Consider the following 20960-nt stretch of genomic DNA (forward strand, 5'->3'; position numbering starts at 1 on the left):
CGAACCACCTTGCAGCCCTTCATCAAAATCGTCTGTGTAAAAATTTGTTAAACATAAAGCATTTATGCAAACTACATTCTGTAAAAATCCAAAAAAATTCTCAACACGATTGTGAAGTCGTGACTGGCTCAGCTGCGATCATGTGCCAAAAAATTCAGGAACTTTTTCACTGAACTCGCACAGAGAAGAGAGTAGAAACGTTATATCTGCCGTATGTAGAGTTATCCCTTTCTCAGTATTGGTCGCATGTGTTCACCTGAAAAAATGTGCAAGTCGGCTCCAGGTTTCTCCACTTTTTGCTAAACTAATAATCAAAGAAGTTCGACTTCTTGTTTAAAATTTATGGCATCATAAGTGTGTCATGACATAAAAAAAAGAGACATTTCAGTTCTAATTCTAGCTCTGGTTGTGCTGTTTCCATAGAAGTGCAGGACTTCATATTGCAATAACAAAACGATCCCACAGTAATTAAAACTATGACAAGAGCAGAAAACCGCAAGAAGCTGCTCAGGGTTCAGAGGGTTAATTCATACAACAATTGTAGGTATTTTTTAACAGAATATGGAACAAACAAGCTCTCTGTTTCCCTGTCTCCAGTAATTATCTAAGGCTAAGCTAACCAGACACTACCCATAGCTTCATATTTATTGTACAGACATGACACTGATATGGATTTTCTCATTGAACTCTTGCGAAGAAAGCCAATAGGTCTACGGCACAAAGGTCACACATTTTTCAGATATTTCAGGCTGGAAAGGGTACATCTGAAGGCACACGACAAGCTATAAAAGAAGCTCTTTGGAAAGATCAAATAGAAAAAAATAATAGCATTTTCTGCAACACATTTCTGACGCGCAACATCTTTGTTTCAGCATAAGAGACACACTCAGAAGACGACCAAATACGTCGAGCTGATCATCGTTGCAGACAACAGAGAGGTAACGCACCTGCCCTGCTTTCATGCACAAATACAGTCTTTCACCGACACACCGAAATCACGACAAATCTATACGGCACGAGCAGAAAAAAAGCAGGGTAAGCTGTAGTAACAGTAGAGCAGGTCCCACTGGAGCTGCACAACGAGGTGAGCGTGCAACAAGCAGTGTGGTCTTGCGGCTGCAGCTCTATTCTGACAGGAAGTTCTGTTTTCGATTCCCCAGCGGAGCAGGCAGGAAACAGGAAAAAGCCGTGTGGATACAGAAGAGTCCTCCATAAGCACTGACAAGCTCATTGTGGGGTTTCCTCCTGACAGCGCTGCACTAATGCCGCTGACCTGAATGGAAAGAAAGGAAATGGAAAAAAAAAAAAAAGGATGGGGGGGATCAAGTGTGTTGTTAGGCTCAGATTTGAAGTCCAACATCAACGCAGGTGGATACACAGTAGGGTGGAAATAGAAGGTCCGACTTTGCTGCAGTTGGGATCCAAAGCTGTGCAAGCTGTCATATCTGCCAATATACCTGCTCCCCGCGGCCGAGCCATTCGTCTCTCTAACACTGGGAGATTTTTCTACACCCAGATGGTCACAGCATGACAAGCCGCCTAACACACAGAAAAACATATTGCCTGTGAATATTTTGAGCAGCTCATTCATACACAATCCTGCCTTTTCTTGTGGTGTTTTGTAGCTTTTGGTTCTCAGTTGTGTCCTTGTGAAAACTCTTACTTGTGGGTGTAAATTCTCATTCCTGCCGCTGATTAGGTGCAAATTTTTCTTTTCAGTTTCAGAAACAGGGGAAGGACTTGGAGAAGGTGAAGCAGAGACTGGCAGAGATAGCCAATTATGTGGACAAGGTAAAACATCCTCTCCCCTTTGCGCAGGAGGGATAAATCACTTTTTTAAAATAGAAATATTGTTGGCAGCAGAGATTAATGGGATGACAGAGTGATATATTAATTTCCTACTGAAGCAGCTGATTTTAGAGTGCCTAAAAGCACTGCTAGAGCTGTGGCTCTGGAGCTGGCAGACACCGTAGGCACATGGATTTACTTTAGAGAAGCATGGGTATAGAAATGAAACAGACATGCTCTGATCATGTAAAAAACATGAAAGATTCACTCCCTCTCATGCTCCCTGGAGAGACTTCAGGGCTGCCATAATGAGAAGTAATATCATCCAGCGAAAGCTCATTTGTCTGAACATCTTCTGATCATTTGTATAATCTAAGCTCTGTATGTCTTTAGGTTTTTTCTATCCAACGCTGACTCTCTCTGCTTGCGCTGCTCCTCAGTTCTACAGGGCCCTGAACATCCGGGTGGCCCTGGTGGGTCTGGAGGTGTGGAGCGACTCTGATAAATGTCCCATCACCCAGGATCCCTTCACCACCCTGCACGAGTTCCTCGACTGGAGGAAAGTCAAACTGCTGCCTCAGAAACCTCACGACAACGCTCAGCTCATAAGGTGGACTTTTGTTTGATTTAACAGAAGAAAAGGAGCCTAAAAGTTACCAAATAACATCTATATTGACACTGAAACCGATCTGTAAAAGGCTATGCTAGCATTTTTGCCAGTTTCTCGATAATACTGTGGATTTTCCCACAAATTTACCGTCCTGTCAGCTGTTTTCTATTACATTTGCTGCTGTAAGTAAATCAGAGATTGTCTTGAAGTTGATATTTGTAGAACACTTACATGGATGGTTGCTTTTTTGTGTGTTGTATCGTGATCTTGGCAACAACACCTTTTTCAGAAGTTGAAATATGCAGCATAATCAACAAATCTTTACACTTACATCACAGTAAATGGGCACAAATGCAATACTAAGATCACTCCATCATATCAAGCCAAACATGTGACCAACACTTCTTAACATAGACCGACATGGACCAAAAGAAGCGGCAACAATAAACAGACGCTTTCGAATCAAAAGGCTAAAACATGCAGAATCACTGCTATGATCACGACCGTTTCTCCTTTAACATTTTTTTTTTTTCAATTTCATCCTCGTTGCAGCGGGGTTTACTTCCAGGGCACCACCATTGGCATGGCGCCCATTATGAGCATGTGCACGGTGGAGCAGTCTGGAGGCATTGTCATGGTGAGTATTAAAACCTTCGCGCCGCCTCCGCCCTCGTCTTCCTCTGTGCAGCCTGATTGTATCAGCGTGGACATTGTTCAGATTCAGCGGGCTAACACAATCCAGACGTGATTTACACAGCAAAGGTGTCCGTTGTTTGCTGGAAGGGCACTTACAGGCAGGTCTGCCAGGAAGTCGTGCTTTAAAACGTAAAGATATTTATGCTGGCACTCCTTTAACATTGCCACAAACAGCCGCATGCATAAAACAGTATGTAAAAATATACTCTCAGAAGGACTGGGCTGCAAACACGCACACCCTGTTGCCATTTGAGGTCTTGCAGTCATGCAATCAATCTTTCATGTGGCGACTCCTAATGCCTCATTTGGACCCACACAGTGATGCGAGTTAACCCTTTGACCCCCAAAGCCCACCAGCGAGTTTGAAAGGCATGTTATTTTAGAAAAAATTGCCAAACGTACGCTGTTTATCAGAGCCAGAATCTGTAAAAGCAGAAAAAAAAACCTGCAGATTTTTTAGCTTTACAAACAGTTGTTGAGCTGCTGCTGTGGTGTGCAAGTCTTTCGGGAAAACTAACTAGATGTAAGCCTAAAATTGTGATATTTACTTAAAAAACACCCACACTTTATTTTATATTTCATGTTTAAAAAGCTATCAAACTAAACCATTTGCAATACCCAGATTCTAGAAAAAGCTAAAGATTTTGTGCTCGTTGGCACAACTGAGAAACACGACTGACTCAAACGTGACCAACAGCAACAAATTCAGGGACTTTACATCTAAAGTGAACTGCAGGAAGTGTTCAGAGCAAGTAGGAGACAAGCGTCAAGACAAATCAAAAATGTAAGTAGTAAAATATTTATAGTCCATGGCATTTTCCCCCCAGTATTTGTAACACCTGTGGGCACTTACAAAAACATGTATGCAAGTTTTTTTTAGTTTTTGGAAAATCCTTTTTTCTCTCTCTCTCTCTTTTCATGATTTATAGCATGATAACTTTATTATAAGAGGTTTTTTACTGTTTATACTTCTAGCTCTGTTTCCATAGATGTGCAGGACTCCATATTTCTGTCAAAGATGAGCCAACAGTGAGTAAAAATGTGACAGGAGGAGGAAAAAAAAAACACCCTGAAACTGCTCATAACTTTAAGCCAGCATGAAGAGTTTCTTTATTGAACTCACATGTCCTTCACAATTCTCCTCTAAACCTGGATCAGTCAGACATGGAGCGGCTTTAGTTAGCTATCAGGAGTGGAAATAAAGTCACTGATACTGATGTTTGAATATCAGTTTACCACGAGGCCCCCCCAAAAAAAAAAAAAAAAACTGAGAGAGGGAGGGATAGACAGAGAGGAGAACGAAATAAAACGTGTGCACATGTGGGCAATTAGAAGAGAGGGAGACAGACGGAAAGGTTAAACCGAAACGTAACTTTTATCCGCTAATTATTCAGCGTAATTCAGCGTAATTCTCAGGTTTGTCAGTGATGTGTGAGGATGGCGGCAGCTGCGTGGTGAATGACTCCATTGCGGCTTGAATGTGTGCTAAGTGTGCCACACTGTGTGCGGATCCGCTGTCTGAAAGTGCCATAAAAGGGTTGGTGGGGCAGCAGGGTAAATCAAAGGCCACAGCTTTTGAGCACAACCACATTTACATTTTTATGAGATGTGATGAATTGTTTATGCCAACTCGTACGGAGCGCGCATTTGAATCAAAATGCATTTTTTACACATAACCGTGCATCACCCGTGCCACACTGAATTGCTGCACATAGTAAATTAGCTGCCTGTTAGGCTCCTCCGCCTGTTATTGCACTTGACACCCATGCCAAATCGCAAAGTGGTTATCAGCCCAATGCCATTATGCCTAAGCCCAGATGTGTATCCTCCATTAATAGATATGTTTTCTGCCGGGGTGAGGCTTCTCCAGATGTTTGTCTTTCCCATTACTTACACAGAGCAGATGGCCTGGACCAAGATTAAAGGGCCACATAAGCAGTTAGAGGGTGGCCAGAGGAGATGAACTATTCCTCAAACCGTACACTGCCATGTGTTAATCTGCCCCCAAAATCCTGTATTTGCTCCACATGCTTTTTTCATTTTATACCTTGTAATGTTATTTATTTTTACTACACTGGTCTGTTTGTGAATGCGCTTTTTCATGTGGTACGGTGCTCTTGTATGGGAGTTATTTTCTCACATGGCTGGAAATAATATCAGAGAGACTATCGGAGCATTTCTCGGCTGTAACCCGCACGACAAATTCTCACCATCACATCAGTGGCTTATAGCTGCTTCAAAGTAATGACTGTGGCTTCCAAGAGTTTCATTCATTTCTGCTGACTCTTGTATTACTCGTTATTGTGAGGAAGCACTCGACTATGAATTACACACACACACACACACATACATACAACACAGCCGCACACTACAATGGTAAACACGACAGAGGCAGAGGAAAGTTTTCCCATCCTTCCTGTTGTAAGGCGGGGTCCAGATCCCCACGACGCTGTTCTTTAATCAGAGCAGGAAGTGGCTTCGCTTGTCCCCAACTTTGACTTATGACCTTGTCTTCAAAGGAAACAAGTGAGTTTCTCATATACATTGCAGCGAACCACAGTGAGATATACACTAGCGCGTGGGCGGCCTTTTTCTCAGGGGGGGTTGCTGGATGTGAAACGCTGAATCATGTTGTTTCGTAGCCCTTTCCGATCTGCCTCATGACTGAAGTCGGAGCAGCCAATTAGCTCGTTTGACAATCTGGTCCGCACAACACAACATATTCAGGTTTTAGAGGTTTGTGTGTAACCTGCATTGAAGTTGAAGCATTAGTGACGCTCTCAGACAGACATGCGGGGATTGAGGAATCTGCGTTCAAAATCACAAATGTGGAAAGTTTCGGAAATGTGCACCCAGTTTCACTTTTTTATGCTAATCACAGTTAACCAGCTGCTCCCGTTAGTTTCATATGTACAGGACTTATCTTCTAATCTAACACTCTCCTCCAGAAAGCAAACAAGTTTTTCCCAAAATGTCAAACAACTTGTTTCATATCACATTATGAGCAGTAACATTTTTCAGATATCAGTGTTCAAAATGCATGTAGACAAACACAAAATAATAAAAGTGATTGTCAGAGTACTGAATCCATTTATGTACATAAGAAAACAAAACTTTACCCCCGCATACACAAACTTTACCTCATTTGTTGCTTTGTGCCCTTAACCACAATTTGCTCAGAATAATGTATTTAACTGCCTGAACCTCGAGCAGTTTCTGGGTGTTATTTGCTCTAGTCACATTTTTTAACTCGGTGTCAGCTCATTTCACTGCAATATGAAGTCCTACAGTTGGCTCGAAGCAGAGAAATCTCAAATGTGTATTCTGTGCAGTGTGACACAGTTATAGTACGTTAACTCATAAAAACAGCAAAAAGAAAAGGTGGATTTCTTTGACTGTTCTGGAAACAGATGTGATATCTAGTCCCTGCACATTAAGCCAGGCAGCAGGCAACTCTACATACTACAGATGTTTTACTACTTAGATGGTTTATTTGTTTCCATATTTGCTTCCTGTCTTAACTGTTTACTTCAGTTTAGCCAAAATATCCCGTAATTTGTGTCACATGACTCTTGGTTACGGCTGAGTCACTAATGGTTTCACTGTGCTGCCGTGGAGCGCCAATTTTTTTTAGTTTTTTCCAGGATCTAGGTAGAGCAAACCGTTTATTATGGGTTATTTTTAAATGAGACATGTGGAATGAAGTGATTTTGATAAAATATTTTATTTTTTTAGCCTTGATTTGGTTACATTTTCACAATAGAACAGCAGGTCACAGATGATTCATTCAATTTTGGACATTATGAATGGTGTAATTTCTGTGATTTATTTCTATAAAGACAACATGCCTATCAAACCCGCTCGGGGGGGGGCTTTGAGGTTCAGAGGCTTCGTGTACGGGTGGATTTTTGCAAAATATCCCAAAATGATCGTATGTCACAGCTACTCTCATTTGCCATTTTTCTCTGTCTGTTTACCACATTAATAGCCTCACCTCTGCTTACACACAATAACAGTTATTTCTCAGTTACGTCTGTCTCTGCTTGCCTCCACTCAGCCTATCTGTCTGTAAAATTAGTCGGAACTGAAACTTCCCCCTGTCTCTCGTCACTCATCTCTGTCGATGTTGTATCAGGTCATACAGCAATATGTTTATCGAGCTTCCTGCAGTCGCTGTTTTCACTGGCAGCGGGTATGATTGGGTTTGCAGGGGTAGTGGAATGGCAGATGAATTCAGGCTTTCATGAGGAGGCCGACTAATAAAAGAAGGACGATGAGGGCAGATTGGACAGATACTGAACTGTTTTTTGAATCTTCTTTGAACTTTGCATTTTCTTTCTTCCTGTTTTTTTCCTCTCTTTTGAGTGACAGTGCACTTCAGTTTGGCTTTTTCCATTAACTCAAAGCTTGCGCCTGTAGCTTCATGCATAGTCAAACGTACAGGATGCACATTAATAACACACTGGCGGCCTTTTTTTGTTCATCGTAGGATCATTCTGAGAACCCGCTGGGTGCAGCCGTGACTTTAGCACATGAACTCGGACACAACTTTGGCATGAACCACGACACCCCAGAGCGCGGCTGTGGCTGCAGGATGACTGTTGATCGCGGAGGCTGCATCATGACCCCCTCCACAGGGTAAGAATCCGACGATGTTTTTAAAGGTTTATGACGGAAAGTTAACTAAAGAATGTGACTGAAATGATTATGCAGCCAAATTCTGATTCAATTAGCACCAAACTTAATTGAAATAGATATTCTGGTATCAACATATAGGTTGTGCACCAATATGAAAACTTTCTACTACGGAACATTATATAGAAAACGATGCTGGGGGCTATTAAAAACAGTGTCACCACATAGTTTGTACAGCAGAACAGCTCTGACTCTATTATTTACAATACCGTCAACACTGCCTGCAGCACATGTAGCAAAGTTTGCATCACAGCTGAGCACATGGTGGTGCGGAGTCAAGCTTTCTCTGTAAAATTGCTATTGCATCGGCTGGAAAGTTGAAGGAAAATAACTCCCACGTTTTCCTTTTTTAATATAACTTAACTATATATCAGTATCAGAATGTTTTACTCCTGATGCTCCTGAGTCGTTTAATATTTAGCATCGTCAGATACACAATACCATTTTCCTATATAATGTATATTTTAAGAATTGTAGATTAGCTGTAGTACCTGGTTGCACCACCAGGTGGAGTCGCTTATTCTTTAATACTGTATCGAGGAGATTGGCACTACCGTGTTAGCAAAGGGAATTGTTTAAGTTTAGCTAGCAAAGAAGCACCATGACAAAGACTTCCATGAGGCTAGCGATCAAGTGTTACCCTACCCTGGGGTAAAATAAGATAGCATTTCTATATCTGATCTCACGATTGGATTAGGACTTGGGACATACTGTCTAAAATCAGTATCGACCACAAAAATGCAGCATCAGTCTGGCTGTAGTAGTTCCTGAAGGCAACAGCCAATATTATTTAATACTACTGGTCACATATTTCTTGGCGTAGCAAAACAAACTATTGTCATTTTAACAAACAAGTCAAAAAATAATTGGGCTTTTTCCTAATCCGGCCAGCAACCGTGATCTGATTTTATGCTGTACACGGCATAAGTCTGCAAACAGCAGCCTGGCACAGCGAAAGGAGTTTGTTCCCTTACTGAGAAGTTGGATGTTCACCTGCTAACTGCTAAGCTCACTGACAAACACATTGCATTTCCAGCTACAGGAAATGTCAACACAGACGCCCAGTTTGCAATGTTTCAAATGTGTAAATATTGCAATACTATAATCAGTGGGCCACAGGCTCCGTCACTGTTGTGTTACCTCATTTAGTGGCGTGGTGACTCAACAGATATTTATTGAATTGAAAGTCTTCAAAATTGCCACTTTACTTTGTCTGACTTAATTATTAATTCCCGCTGCACCCGAACTAGTCAACAAACATTAACTGAGCTCCACTAGTTGCACGGATTGGATCATTTTTATCTGTTGTATGCTGATGTATGAGGGAGAGCTCGAGCACATACATACACACCAACACACACACTCTGGCTTGGCTTGGCTTGAGACTAAAGGAGCTGCTCTAGCATTCTGCTCGTGTTGCCTGGGTCGCTGAGATAACAGAGCTGCAGCAAGAGATGGACTCTGTGACTGTTAGTAAACAGCGAGCAGATAAGGCAAACCCAGAGCGCAATACCAGATTTCACCCTTGGTCTGGTGCCAGTCTGGTTTGTCTGATGGTGAGTCCCGCAAGCGACGGATGAATGTGGTCAGGATGAATTCCAAAACACTGCAAAGAAGACAAAAAGGCACAGTGAGTGGTATTATTCAGATATTTCCTATTGAGTTCTCAAACTACAAAGAAACTGCTCGCACAGACCTGCTGGCGAGTTAAATCATGCAAACACAATACATACTAATAGAGATTTACAGCAGGTACGGGTTGATGGATGTCGTAAAACTTTCCAACATGTGCTGCTGAAGCCTCAAATTAGATTCAGATCAACTTTGGCATGTTTATTTTATATAGAATAGGACTATAGATTTTGTTCCCCATAACTAATTGAAAGCACGTTGGGCAGGGATTGTTTAAAGGCCAGCATAAACAAGAGGAGTGATTGCAGCAAAAAGAAATGCATAACGAGGAGAAGGAACCCGTTAGGTAGATACAAAGATGACTGACTGGAAATGTAGAAGTAGCTGTTTGCAAAGCGGCGGCCAATTAACAACAACACGCCAAGATCTGTACATGTGAGTTCAGAGCAGCAGAATGTGTGAAAAGTCCCCGTGGATGTTTGATTTTTACTGGCACTGGTCGCGGCTATTGTTGCTATCAAACACTGACACTAAAAGCAGCCAACAGCTGTTTTCAATTATTCTCATAAATCAGCAGAGGCATAGTAGAAAAGGCAGGTTTTGATCCCTTGAAAATCCCTCAAAATCGGCTAACAGACACACAAATGATAGAACTTACCCCGTACTCGGCCCGTTCCAGAAAACCTTGAATGACCTTTTACTATACAAATTCAAAGGAGGGAGGGGAAGCTGTCAAAAACGGTGCTTGTTTGTGCAGCCGCTAGCAACGGTGAGCTCATCCCGCTGCTCTCGTATTACAAACTTTTATGACAACAGAAGAGAAAAAGAGTGGAGAGAAAAAATATATATATAACGTACACCTAGCTCCACTGGATTTATGCGGTGTAGTTTTTGAACTCGGCATTCTTGACCCGACGGCTTTGCTTCAGCCACCAGCCAAAGCTCTCCGATGACGTCACGCAGGGAGTTTAGAAAAATGACCATCTCCTCTAAATGGGCTACAGTGAGTCACGGTGTTATTGAATTCTTTATAATAGAGTAGGTTAATGAAGCACAGTGCCTTTTTTCCCGGCACTCTCTGCTGCTTAATTTTCAGATTAGACACGTTAATAGTTGAAAGAGACGATCAGTGACCTTTTACACTGAAACTCACTCCTCCGATTGCTCAGTCGAGGATGTAGGATTAATCCATACGGCGTAGTACGCTGACATTTCTCCTGGCAATATTGTGCGGATACACTGACACCACGTATCAATATTTCCCTGTTTATTTATTTATTATTTTCTAATTGTGCATTGACCATCGTTTATTGCAGTTTTTGTGTTTGTAGTCCGGGTAGATGGTCATTGATTTTGGTTGTTGCTCAGTCAAACGGCAAAGTGAGGTGAACACGATGAAAACAGGAAGATAACAGTGTGAGCTATCAGTTTATTATAGTTACGTAAAGGTACACTTGTATAATCTCATGCACTACACTACAATTATTTTAAGGAATTGATTAAGAAGTCAATTGATTCATATGGGAGAAATCTTTAAAGCTGCACTAGTTTGGCATTTGAATTCGTTAGTGTGCATGCCAAGTTAGCACCTTTAACTTGTTTATCTCATTTAACTCTCTAACAAAAACATTTTCTAAAATATGGAACTATTCTCTTAACAGCTGGCCAATGAAGTCATATGAAAACAGGCACCTAGAGTAACAAATCTGTAAACGAAATGCAGCTTAATCTGTAAAGCAACAAGGCAATACAAAGTGAGATGTACTGTATAGTAAAATATAATTGAAATCAAATGGCATGATGGAATGTAAAATGACATGTTAAGGATGTAAAAGGTGCAAAATATCATAGAGGATGAATATAAACTAAGATGAATTAAACATGATGTCACACATGGGTTTTGCAGTGTTACATGCTGCCTGTCACCGTTCTGGCACTGCCTCACTACTCAGAATTCACAGCTAATCCAAAAGTGAACAAAGAGGTGGAGCAGGAGGTACAGCTGAGGACTGGCCATGTGAACATCTGGTGGCCATGAGCTGGCCTACGACGACACCCACATGTCACTCAAAGAGGCCGTGCCCTTAATTATGCAGAACGTTAAGCCTTGAAACAATTTAAGCAAGTGAGTTTAATAAGCTTTCACTCCCTGTACGGCTGTCATGAATGTTGAACTTTGCTATAAAGACTAGAAGGTGTTCCATGTATCAGGCAGTAATTGACTATTTCTGCTGTAAGTTGGGCATTTTAACATAGAGGTCTGTGATGATTGGATTGCTATAGCAGCCAGCCTCAAGTGGCCACTAGAGGAACTGCAGTTTATGGCACTTTTGTGTTGGCTTTATTTTCTTTAAGCCCTAAAGGTTGCTGCTTGTTTTATTTTTCAGATAGAGAAGGAAAGACACAACTTCAATGAAAAAAAAAGGTGCACGATACTAGACCAAAGTGGAGCATTTAGCAGCTTAAGAGCCTGATATTTTCCTCGTTCCCTGGTGGAGACCAAACACGGAGCTAAAAGCAGAGTCAATTCAATTCAATTCAATTTTATTTGTATAGCGCATATTTACAACAACAAGTCATCTCATAGCGCTTCACAAAGGCAGAGACAGAAACACCCAACAATCCAAAACATTTGGATTCCCTATAAGCTTCAGCAGTCCGCAAGCAGTCCGTGGGAAGGAATGTTAGATCCATTATTCCACATCGAGAGGTTATTGTTTTTGTGTATTTGCATATATGTGTATTTGTATGTATGCAGGCTACGCTATGTACTGTATGTGTCTCCTAGGTTTTAGAGACTCTTGTGACAGTTCTCGTGCGAGTGAGAGGGAGACATTTGTGTTTTTGGTATTATTTATATGAAAAAAGGACTTCCTGCCACAGTTTGACAATAGGAAACTAAGCACAGCTCACTCCATGCTGTGTTGTTACCTTATGATTTTTTCTTTTTTTGTGAATGTTGAACTTGTTGGGTGGTTACAATCTCCAAGAACATGATCAAGTTGTGTAGTGTCTGCTGGATGTATGAATAGCTCACTTTTGGTATCACTGATGTTGTGTTTTTTGCTTATTCTGCTGTTTTCAAAAGACAATTTATCGTGTTTTAAACTCTTGATAATTCTTACATCTCCTTCCTGTGTTTTAAGTTTGACATTAAGGTTGAAACATCAACTGTGTTGTTGTGGCAGTCATGTTTTCTTGATGCTATCAGTTTTGCAGCATCAGAGCTCATAGTTTGAGGTTTGTCACTGGAAACATTTTGCCGGAGTTCCCGAGCAAGCTTCGAAAATAAAAAAAATTACTTAAAAAACGTACACAAGTTCAAGCTTGACTTAGCCGGTTATCTCCCAAATTGAATTTCCTGAACTATCAGCCTGAATTCACAGTTTCCTGTCGACAAAACCAATAATTTCACAAACCAATCTAGAACTCATTTTCCTCATCACAGATCTGGTTTCTGTTTTTTTATATATATATGTGTATATCTATATATATTAGCAACCTGCTTTGACCCTCATTCCAGATGCCATCGAAATGTTAAACACTTTGTTGTAAAAGGAGTGTAGCTTGTTTGACTGTGTGTTTGGGATACTCTCAGCTTAGACTTGCTAATGGAGGAGAGGACAGGCTGCATCTAAATGACGTGATTATCAGTGACGCTGCCAGCTGCAATCAGGGCCAGGGCACACAGAGCGAGATCCGCAGAGAGGTGCTTTATGCCTGGATAGACAGGCGAAGCGAGGAAGCTGTGGTTTCATTTGTCTTTTATCTCCCTCAGTGGTAAAGCAGGAGGAGAAACACAAAGAGAGATAGAGGTGAGAGTGGAGACAAACATTAGACAATGAAGGAATTATTTTGGGTACAGATGGAAAAACCTATGACAGGTGCGTGAGCCACAGAGGTCGGCCGTGAGAGATTTGTGTCTTTAACAAGTGAAAATTTTGAGGGACAGAGGAGAGGAACAGTTTACATGGACGTTTTGAAGTGTCTTTTAGAAGTTGAGCTAAGAGTTGCATCATATGTTCGTGGGGAGAAAGCTCAAAAGTATTTCCCTGTGTCTGTAACAGGGCGGAATGATGAAGCGCAACGGGGGTTCTCCGGCTGGTTTTTGAGGCCAAGAGGTGAATAGTTTGTCAAGACAATATGAGGGAGGCTTGTGACTCTTGTTATTTTCTTGTCAAAATGACAGCGTGCGAGTGAAGTGAAAAGGTGCAAAATGTCATTATCTGCCACGGAGAGGCGGAAGGAGGCAGCTTAGGTGGCTGGTGGGTAAATATTTGTAGTAAATTTAGCTTGTGTTTAGTTGTTTTTTTCCTGATATTTAATCACCATAGGTTTCTCCCAGCGTCGCGGCATAACATTTACTGAAAGGTCAAACATGTCTCTCTTGCTTAGCTCGGACTAAATGCATGTCAGTGCTGCAGAGCTGCTTGGAGAGCAATAGAGACAGCGTGATGTCCGTCAGAGGGCCCGCAAATAGAAGAGCCCTTTATAGCCCTCGTGTAACCGGTGCGTCTGCTGTGTACTGACCCGTTTCACTCCTCATCCAGTCTGACGTTTTCTCATCTTTTCAACCCACTGACCCCAAGTGTGGAGATGATCGAGGAGGAATCATCAGCACTGCACATATGGTTGTAGTTTCAGGAAAAGCGTGCTAAGAACTGTCTCTCTGCATCTTAAATGATGTAAGTCTCCCTTCTTTGCGTGCTCTCTGTTTCAGTTGGTGCCTCGTCCCACAATTATCTTTTTTTTTTTTTTGACCTGAGGGGGCATTTCACCACCTTTAAAGCAGTTTCTACTGGAAATCACAGAAACACTTGCGTCCTGTTAGATCTGATCCTCATTTAATATCAGATCGTTCCATCGTCTCAGTTTGTTTTGTGAAAGAGTGGAGAATTGAAATCTTTTATACAGTTGGTGATCTCTGAATTCTGTTCATGGTTTATCCGCCATTTTTCATCCAGTCTCAGTTTATCTTCATTTCTCTGTTTACCGCTGTATATAAATCAGCTGATCGAGTTGGACAGAAATCTCATCAGCACGTGTTTGCCATTGATTGTTTCTGCACACTCCTGGCTCATCTTATGTAAACCAATTATTTGCTATTGAGTTGCATTGTGGGAGATATAAGGATCAGCATTTTTTGAGCTTCAGGTACAAAACTCTGTGACATCTCAACGTCTGCTGCTTCCATTTTGACCATTCTTTTTTTGTCATCACTCACTTAGAAAGGCACTTTTACATTGTGTAACACTAACAATCGCCTGAGTTTATTGCATGTTGCACTGTGCAATTAAAATGTGGTTGCAGTCTGTCAGCTTTAAAGCATGCCAGCCAGATTTTGCAGTGAATGCTAACTAAATTAGCACTATAAACTAAAGGTTTTTCTCCTTCACTGCTTCATTTGTGTGTGGGGCTATTTATCTTTTTCTAAACTTCATTAAGCCCTTGTTAACTGTGCCGGTGTACTCTGTCATTAGTCGGTCGGCGTAGCTCCGTGCTTCATGTTGTGTTCTGATCGGATGGTTTGTGGATGTGGCGTGTAGCAGCATTTTATCCTGTGAGAATTTGATCCTAAATTCCTGAACCTGTCTGAATTTTGCTGCAGGCTGTCTTTAGTCAGCAAAGCTCCAAATCCTCCATCGGTATACGTGTCTCACAGTGCAATCAGGAACCACCGTTTTGGATTGCCGACCATAGATTTTGCTTCTCTCATGTCTGAAAACTTAAATCTCAAACAGGCACAAACCACACAGTGTAAGGGGCTGTGTAATTCCCCCAACTTTATTAAAAGGCAATGCTGAATCACTGCAGTGCACCTTTTACATCATTAATTTTAGCCCAATGTTTCAGTTGATAAGTGGGTCTGGCCGTCATGTTGTGCAGATCAATTGGCTTGTGTACACTGATCCATGATATGCCAGTCACCGAGGGACTGGATGCTGTCAATTGAGGGAAGGAAGCGTAAAAACGCTCTGCAATAGACGTTGATGTATTCATGTGTGCACATATGTGTCTGTAGACGAGCTGTTCAGCAGTAAGTGAAATATCTTCATGTACCACCGCTCTGATATTGTATATATGTGCAGTGTGCTCCTTTTTTTATTGTTGTTCTTATTATTTTCAAAACATAGAATAGGACAAAATGGGACAAGATCTCCAAAATAAAAGCACATGTATATACCAATAGAATTAGCCTATATTTGGTTTGATTGAGTGTGGATGGGCTGCAAAGTGGCGCAGTTGGTTAGCACTGTTGCCTCGCAGCAAAAAGGTTGCCGGCACTGGAATCTTTCTGCGTGGAGTCTCCATGTTCTCCCCGTGCAGCGTGGGTTCTCTCTGGGTTCTCCGGCTTCCTCCCACACAGTCCAAAAACATGCTGAGGTTAATTGGTGATTCTAAATTGTCTGTAGGTGTGAATGTGAGTGTGCTTGGTTGTCTGTCTCTAAGTGTAGCCCTGTGATAGACTGGTGACCTGTCCAGGGTGTCCCCTGCCTTCACCCTAAGATGGCTGGGATAGACTCCAGTGACCATAGTGAGGATTAAGCGGTGTATAGATAATGGATGGATGAGTGTGAGTGCATGGTGCAGCTAAGCAAACCAATATTCAATCCTTTTCTGTGGCGTACATATAGGACAATGCTGAGCAGGCCCACTTGACTCCAATCTTGCTAAAAATGGAAAAAGGAAAAGATCCAAGTGACCCCTGAATGAAGATTTACCACCAGGGCACAGAGGGCAGGAGCCACAAAAAACACCCAACAGGCCTGCATCCAAACAGTAGTGACATCTGCATTTGGAAATGTGGGAACGTAACAAGCAAACGGTGTCAGAAACACAGGCGACTGATAACACCATTGCCGGATGCAATCGGACAGTGCCGGCAAGAACAGTTTGTCAACAAACGTGCAGAGAAGGACACTATAGCAGCGAAACCACAGGCACACATCTGTAAGAGTCTGAGTTCCAACAGAGGAGCTAAAAGACAAGTCACCCGTAGTGGTAGCAAGAGTAGTAGAGGTGATGGCACCTCGCTGTGAGGTGTGATTCTTCATTCTTTTACATTGTTTTGTTGAACTTTTTGCATTTTTTTATGGACCCCTGCCTCCACTTCAGCTTTCTTCGACCTCACTTTTAAACTTCGGCAAAGCGAAACTCTGGACTGCTGCTCAGAAAACAGATGTTTAGTGAAGCATGAATTAGTGACGAGTTAAACAAAGCCCACCTCTTTTAAAAACAAGAGAGACGTCAACTTAAGGCAGAGCAAATGTCTGTCATTTGAATTGTCCCATTAGATTAGACACAACCAATAAAACCGCAAATAATGATGGATGCTTTTCCCCTCTCTCTGTGATATGACAGTTTTACTGACCGAGTTTACTGCTAGTCGGCGAGACAGCGCCACACATTTTCCTCTGTCAGGAGCTCAGATTTATGAGGCCGTATAACACTGATGAGATTAAGATCTTTAACGGGGTGTGTTACTCACAATGCAAATGACATATTTGCCTTTCAAACGGTAACGGCAGTCAGAAAAAGGCCTGACTAATTAGATTGTGTGTAACAGTTGTGCGCAGTCAAATTAGTTCCACCCCAGCAAACCACACCTGGAGAAGGGTGCAGGGCTTTAAAGCAATATTATCCAGGGGGAAACCTACACTCGGTGCTCGGCTAATTTCCTGGACAGCAGAGCAACCGTGTGGTCTCAGCTGCAATAATACACACCTTCCACGTGGGACTATTGCACACAGAGGTCTGCACGCTGGAGCTGATCTTACATTTATAGAAAGCTGCTGGTGCGAAGAGGGCTGTTGACTTTAATCATTTTCATTTCTTACGACTGAGGCGTTTCCTTAAAATACGAATGAGGGTGAGCAAGAATGGCAGCACTGGGATGCTCTAACTGATAAAGAAATAAAATAAATGAAGGCCCTTTTCACGATAAGAACTGGGGTGTTACATGAAGACACAATTTTCTGCAAATTAGCTGCATTTTTCGCTTAACTAAGGCTATTTTACAAAGGTAACCTTTGTTTTTTGCTTATGTGAGAGAGAAATAACCTACATCTGAAACATTCGCTTGCACACTCAGCATCTGCATCACACATCCAGCGAAGAGTAATTTGCCGTCGTCGTCTTATGTTCACATAAATTACCGACATTCCGACGACAGCACAATAACCCCCGAGAAGCATCGCAACAGATCCCGTCCTTGATTCTGCATTTGTGCTCATCTGTGTGCGGACACGATGCTCCTCCGGTGCATCTGCTCATTGCCGTGAAGAACTGCAGCAGTCAGCGGGTGACACAGACATTCATCCCTATGCAGCACGTCAGGCTGACGCCGCATCCGTTACCAGGATGGAGTGGGCACCTGTTACCTGGACGAATGTCGGCTGCAGATTAGCGGGAGCAGCTCAATTATCAAAGCCCCGCTGATGCACAATCGTTGGCCACATTAGACTTCAGTTAAAGGCAGATCATTTAGAACGATTTCTTGGCTCCCGCCTTGGCTGCTCGAGGTGCCCTCTGCTTTAAATAGTCGAGCTTATAAATGACAGAGCACGTCACCGGGCACTTCCGCAGAGTTGTGTTTCATTGGCTTGAATGTCATTTCACTTATTCTAAAACCCATCAATAAGATTTCATTAGTTTCTGTTTTTGGCTCACGTTTTCTAGCGTCTGTCTTTTTTCATTTGAGCTTATCGTGGAATCGGCGGGAGAGCTCTGCAGTAGATTTTAGTGATGATAGCAGTTGGACGGGGCAGCACTCTAAACAGGTCACGGATGGTGGAGTGTGTTTTTGATTCATGCTCAAAGACGTCATAAAAAAACACGTCGATAATCCGCACAAAGGAGTCGCCCTTCAACACATATGCCGTCTTCTGCTTTCTTGCCTCGAGTAAAAAGCGCAGCTCTATACATACTGATGAATTCATGTTGTTTTTAGCATACATTTATCCACTGGGCCTTGCTAATGCTTTCCACGTGGGTTTAATTTGGTCCACAGAAACCTGATTTTCGTCTGCGAAGAAACACAGCTGACAACTGTCCCAAATTTTACCGCTAATGCCAGTTTATTGAGAGCAGACTCTGTTTACCCCTCACGCACATTCCAGCTCCTCTCCTGAAGCGTGCCTGTGTTCTGTTATCAGTGACAGCCCATGCTATTTACAAGGGGCTCGGTCCGCTCTGTGGCGTAGTTTGATCCGCATAGTCTGTCTGTCTCTTGATTTCATGCGTGGGTCTCCGTGTACGGGACAGCGGAGTTCTTTTTCCGCGTGTGTTATGGTGGTAAAAAAAAAAAAAAGACTCTAACAAGTGGATTATGCGAGTAGACAAAGGTGGACATAGACAGGTAGATTGGCTTCTCGTCAGTGAAAGATGAAAGCGGCCGACATTCAAAGGTGGACAGTCTGAGTGAAGTGGAGGCAGCAGCTTCACCCAAGGGTGGCCGTTAGAAGAGGATGTTTTTCTGTGTTCTTTGGAAATCTGTGTTCTTTTGGAGGGGGGGAGAAAAAAAAAAAAAACTGATTTCTTTTCCAGTGAATGCTTCCACCGTTATCTCCATCCCCCTCAGGAGGAGCTTCACTATAGTCAACTAACAGCAGTGAAATATCCATGCAGTTGCAGCAGCCAAATCCCCCTCAGGCAAAGGCAAAGCATCACACATCCCTCCCCTCCCCCCCTCTCCCCACCTCCGTCCAACGCCAGCCTCCACAAACATATTCTGTGTAATGTTGAATTTTCACAAATCTGCTCTGTCAAGCCCCGAGCTTTGCAGACAGCCTCCACGCCCCGTTGCGTTTGAAGACCCCAGTCAATCTATCGCTGCATAAGTATGTGTATGACATGTTTCCGTCTGAAGTCAAGCTTTTCAAGCATCCGATGCCAGCTCCTTCTCTCTGTGCACATGTCTGCCAATCCTCTCTGCTAGCCGTCGCCGCTCTCTCCACCCCGCGTCCTCCCATGTCCTCTTTTCGTAGCTAGACTGTGCTCCCACGATGGAAGCTGTGAGATACCCCATTATACACCCCAAAGCCCACATTTCAGAGGGTGTTTTTTGTGATGCTGTGAGTGGCATTAAGCATGTGGTCAAGGCTTGGTAATGTTGCTATCATACGCTGGCTTGTATGTGTCCTGTGGCTTGTGTTTCAAACTGACAGTGTTTTTGGAGAGGTCAAAGTGGGACACAGGCCTTGGATGAAGTGAAGTGGTGGCAATTTGAGCAATGTCTGTCTGGAGAACTGGATAAGAGCCTATGCACTACTAGGAACATTTTATTTAATGTAAAAAAAGAAAGGCAAATTTGAAATAATATCAATGAAAAGGCTCTATCTGTAACTCCAAATAACCTGTAGCCATGGAAAGTCCACCTACCTCTCCTACAAAGAAGCAAGAGACCCAAACTGAAAGAGTCTTTGTCTCTTTGTGGTCATTTTGTGACACTTTGCTCTTTGTGTCTTTGGCATTGTTTTGCATCATTTTAACGTTGTCTATCTGCTCTTCCTTTTGGTGTAGTCATTTACTTTACTCTTGTTTTGCATCTCTTAGGGGTCAAATTTTATCTTTTAAGTCATTTTCGATCTCATCTTAGTCATTTTGAGTCTCTTTTTGTGTCTCTTTGTGGTTGTTTGGTGCTGCTTTGTAGCCATTTCAGGGCCTGTACTACTCCTAGCTATCCTCTGTTCCTATCTCTGGTTGAGGAGCAAAATTTCTACTATATTTCTATATTGTCCACTTTCCTTTCTCTCTCTCTCCGTTTTTCTAACACCCTTGTCTTTGCCTTGTTTTCTTATGATCTGTTTTTGTCCCTACTGTGTTTGATTCTTTTTCTCCGTCCTACTTGTCTGCATATTATTTTTATTTTCCACTCTCTCTCTTTCTCGCTCCCTTTCTGTGCCTAAATTTCCCCGGTCTTTGGTTCGTGGAGTCGCAGGAGCTCGCTCTAGCAGGAGGACTGTTCCCTCGGGCTTCACTGCTGTTATTGGCGTATCGCACGGTTTCATCTTTACAGTCTTAACACTTTCTTTCTTTCAATGTGAAATTCCATTTCTTTGCGCACTAAATTAGACGTTAGTCAGCACTTCAGGTAAGTGATAGCGGGGAATGAAATTAATGCAGTAGAAATTATGTGGTTTCAGGCTTTGCTGTTTTATCAAGGTTTCACACACACACACACACACACACGTGTCCTCGCGCACAAATCATCCACATCCAACATACCCACCGCTCAGACTTTTTCCCTCCAGTCAGTTTCTTAAATTGTCCCTCTCTCGCCAGGATAGGCCTCGTGAAAACGTAGCTCCCAGAGAAAATGTTTTTTTGGACATTTGATGGCCCGTTTATGTATTGTGTAGGATAGAAAATCCATTGAACTGGCACTCATACAATGTCAGTAGACCATTAAATTTGTGCGAAAAGGCCTCTTGAATGAGCAGATTGAACAAAGGTTCCAGTGAAAGCTCCGTCTGTGTTCTTGCCCAGCACAATGATTGAGTTCACTTCTCTTGTGATCATTTCGGGTCTTATATTTTGA

At 42.4% G+C, this 20960-nt stretch overlaps 1 protein-coding gene across 2 annotated transcripts in view; it reads left to right on the forward strand.

Moving 5' to 3' along the window:
* The window catches only part of adam12b (ADAM metallopeptidase domain 12b), a 95037-nt gene that overhangs the window by 46474 nt on the left and 27603 nt on the right, over positions 1–20960 (forward strand). For both annotated transcript variants that reach the window (XM_008282348.1, XM_008282347.1), the window contains exons 7-11: positions 873–938; positions 1720–1791; positions 2229–2398; positions 2951–3035; positions 7584–7732. In XM_008282348.1, the coding sequence (XP_008280570.1) occupies positions 873–938; positions 1720–1791; positions 2229–2398; positions 2951–3035; positions 7584–7732 (542 nt within the window). The remainder of the gene's footprint in view (positions 1–872; positions 939–1719; positions 1792–2228; positions 2399–2950; positions 3036–7583; positions 7733–20960) is intronic.

This window comes from Stegastes partitus, unplaced genomic scaffold, assembly GCF_000690725.1.
Source record: "Stegastes partitus isolate 25-593 unplaced genomic scaffold, Stegastes_partitus-1.0.2 Scaffold267, whole genome shotgun sequence".
Classification (NCBI taxonomy): domain Eukaryota; kingdom Metazoa; phylum Chordata; class Actinopteri; family Pomacentridae; genus Stegastes; species Stegastes partitus.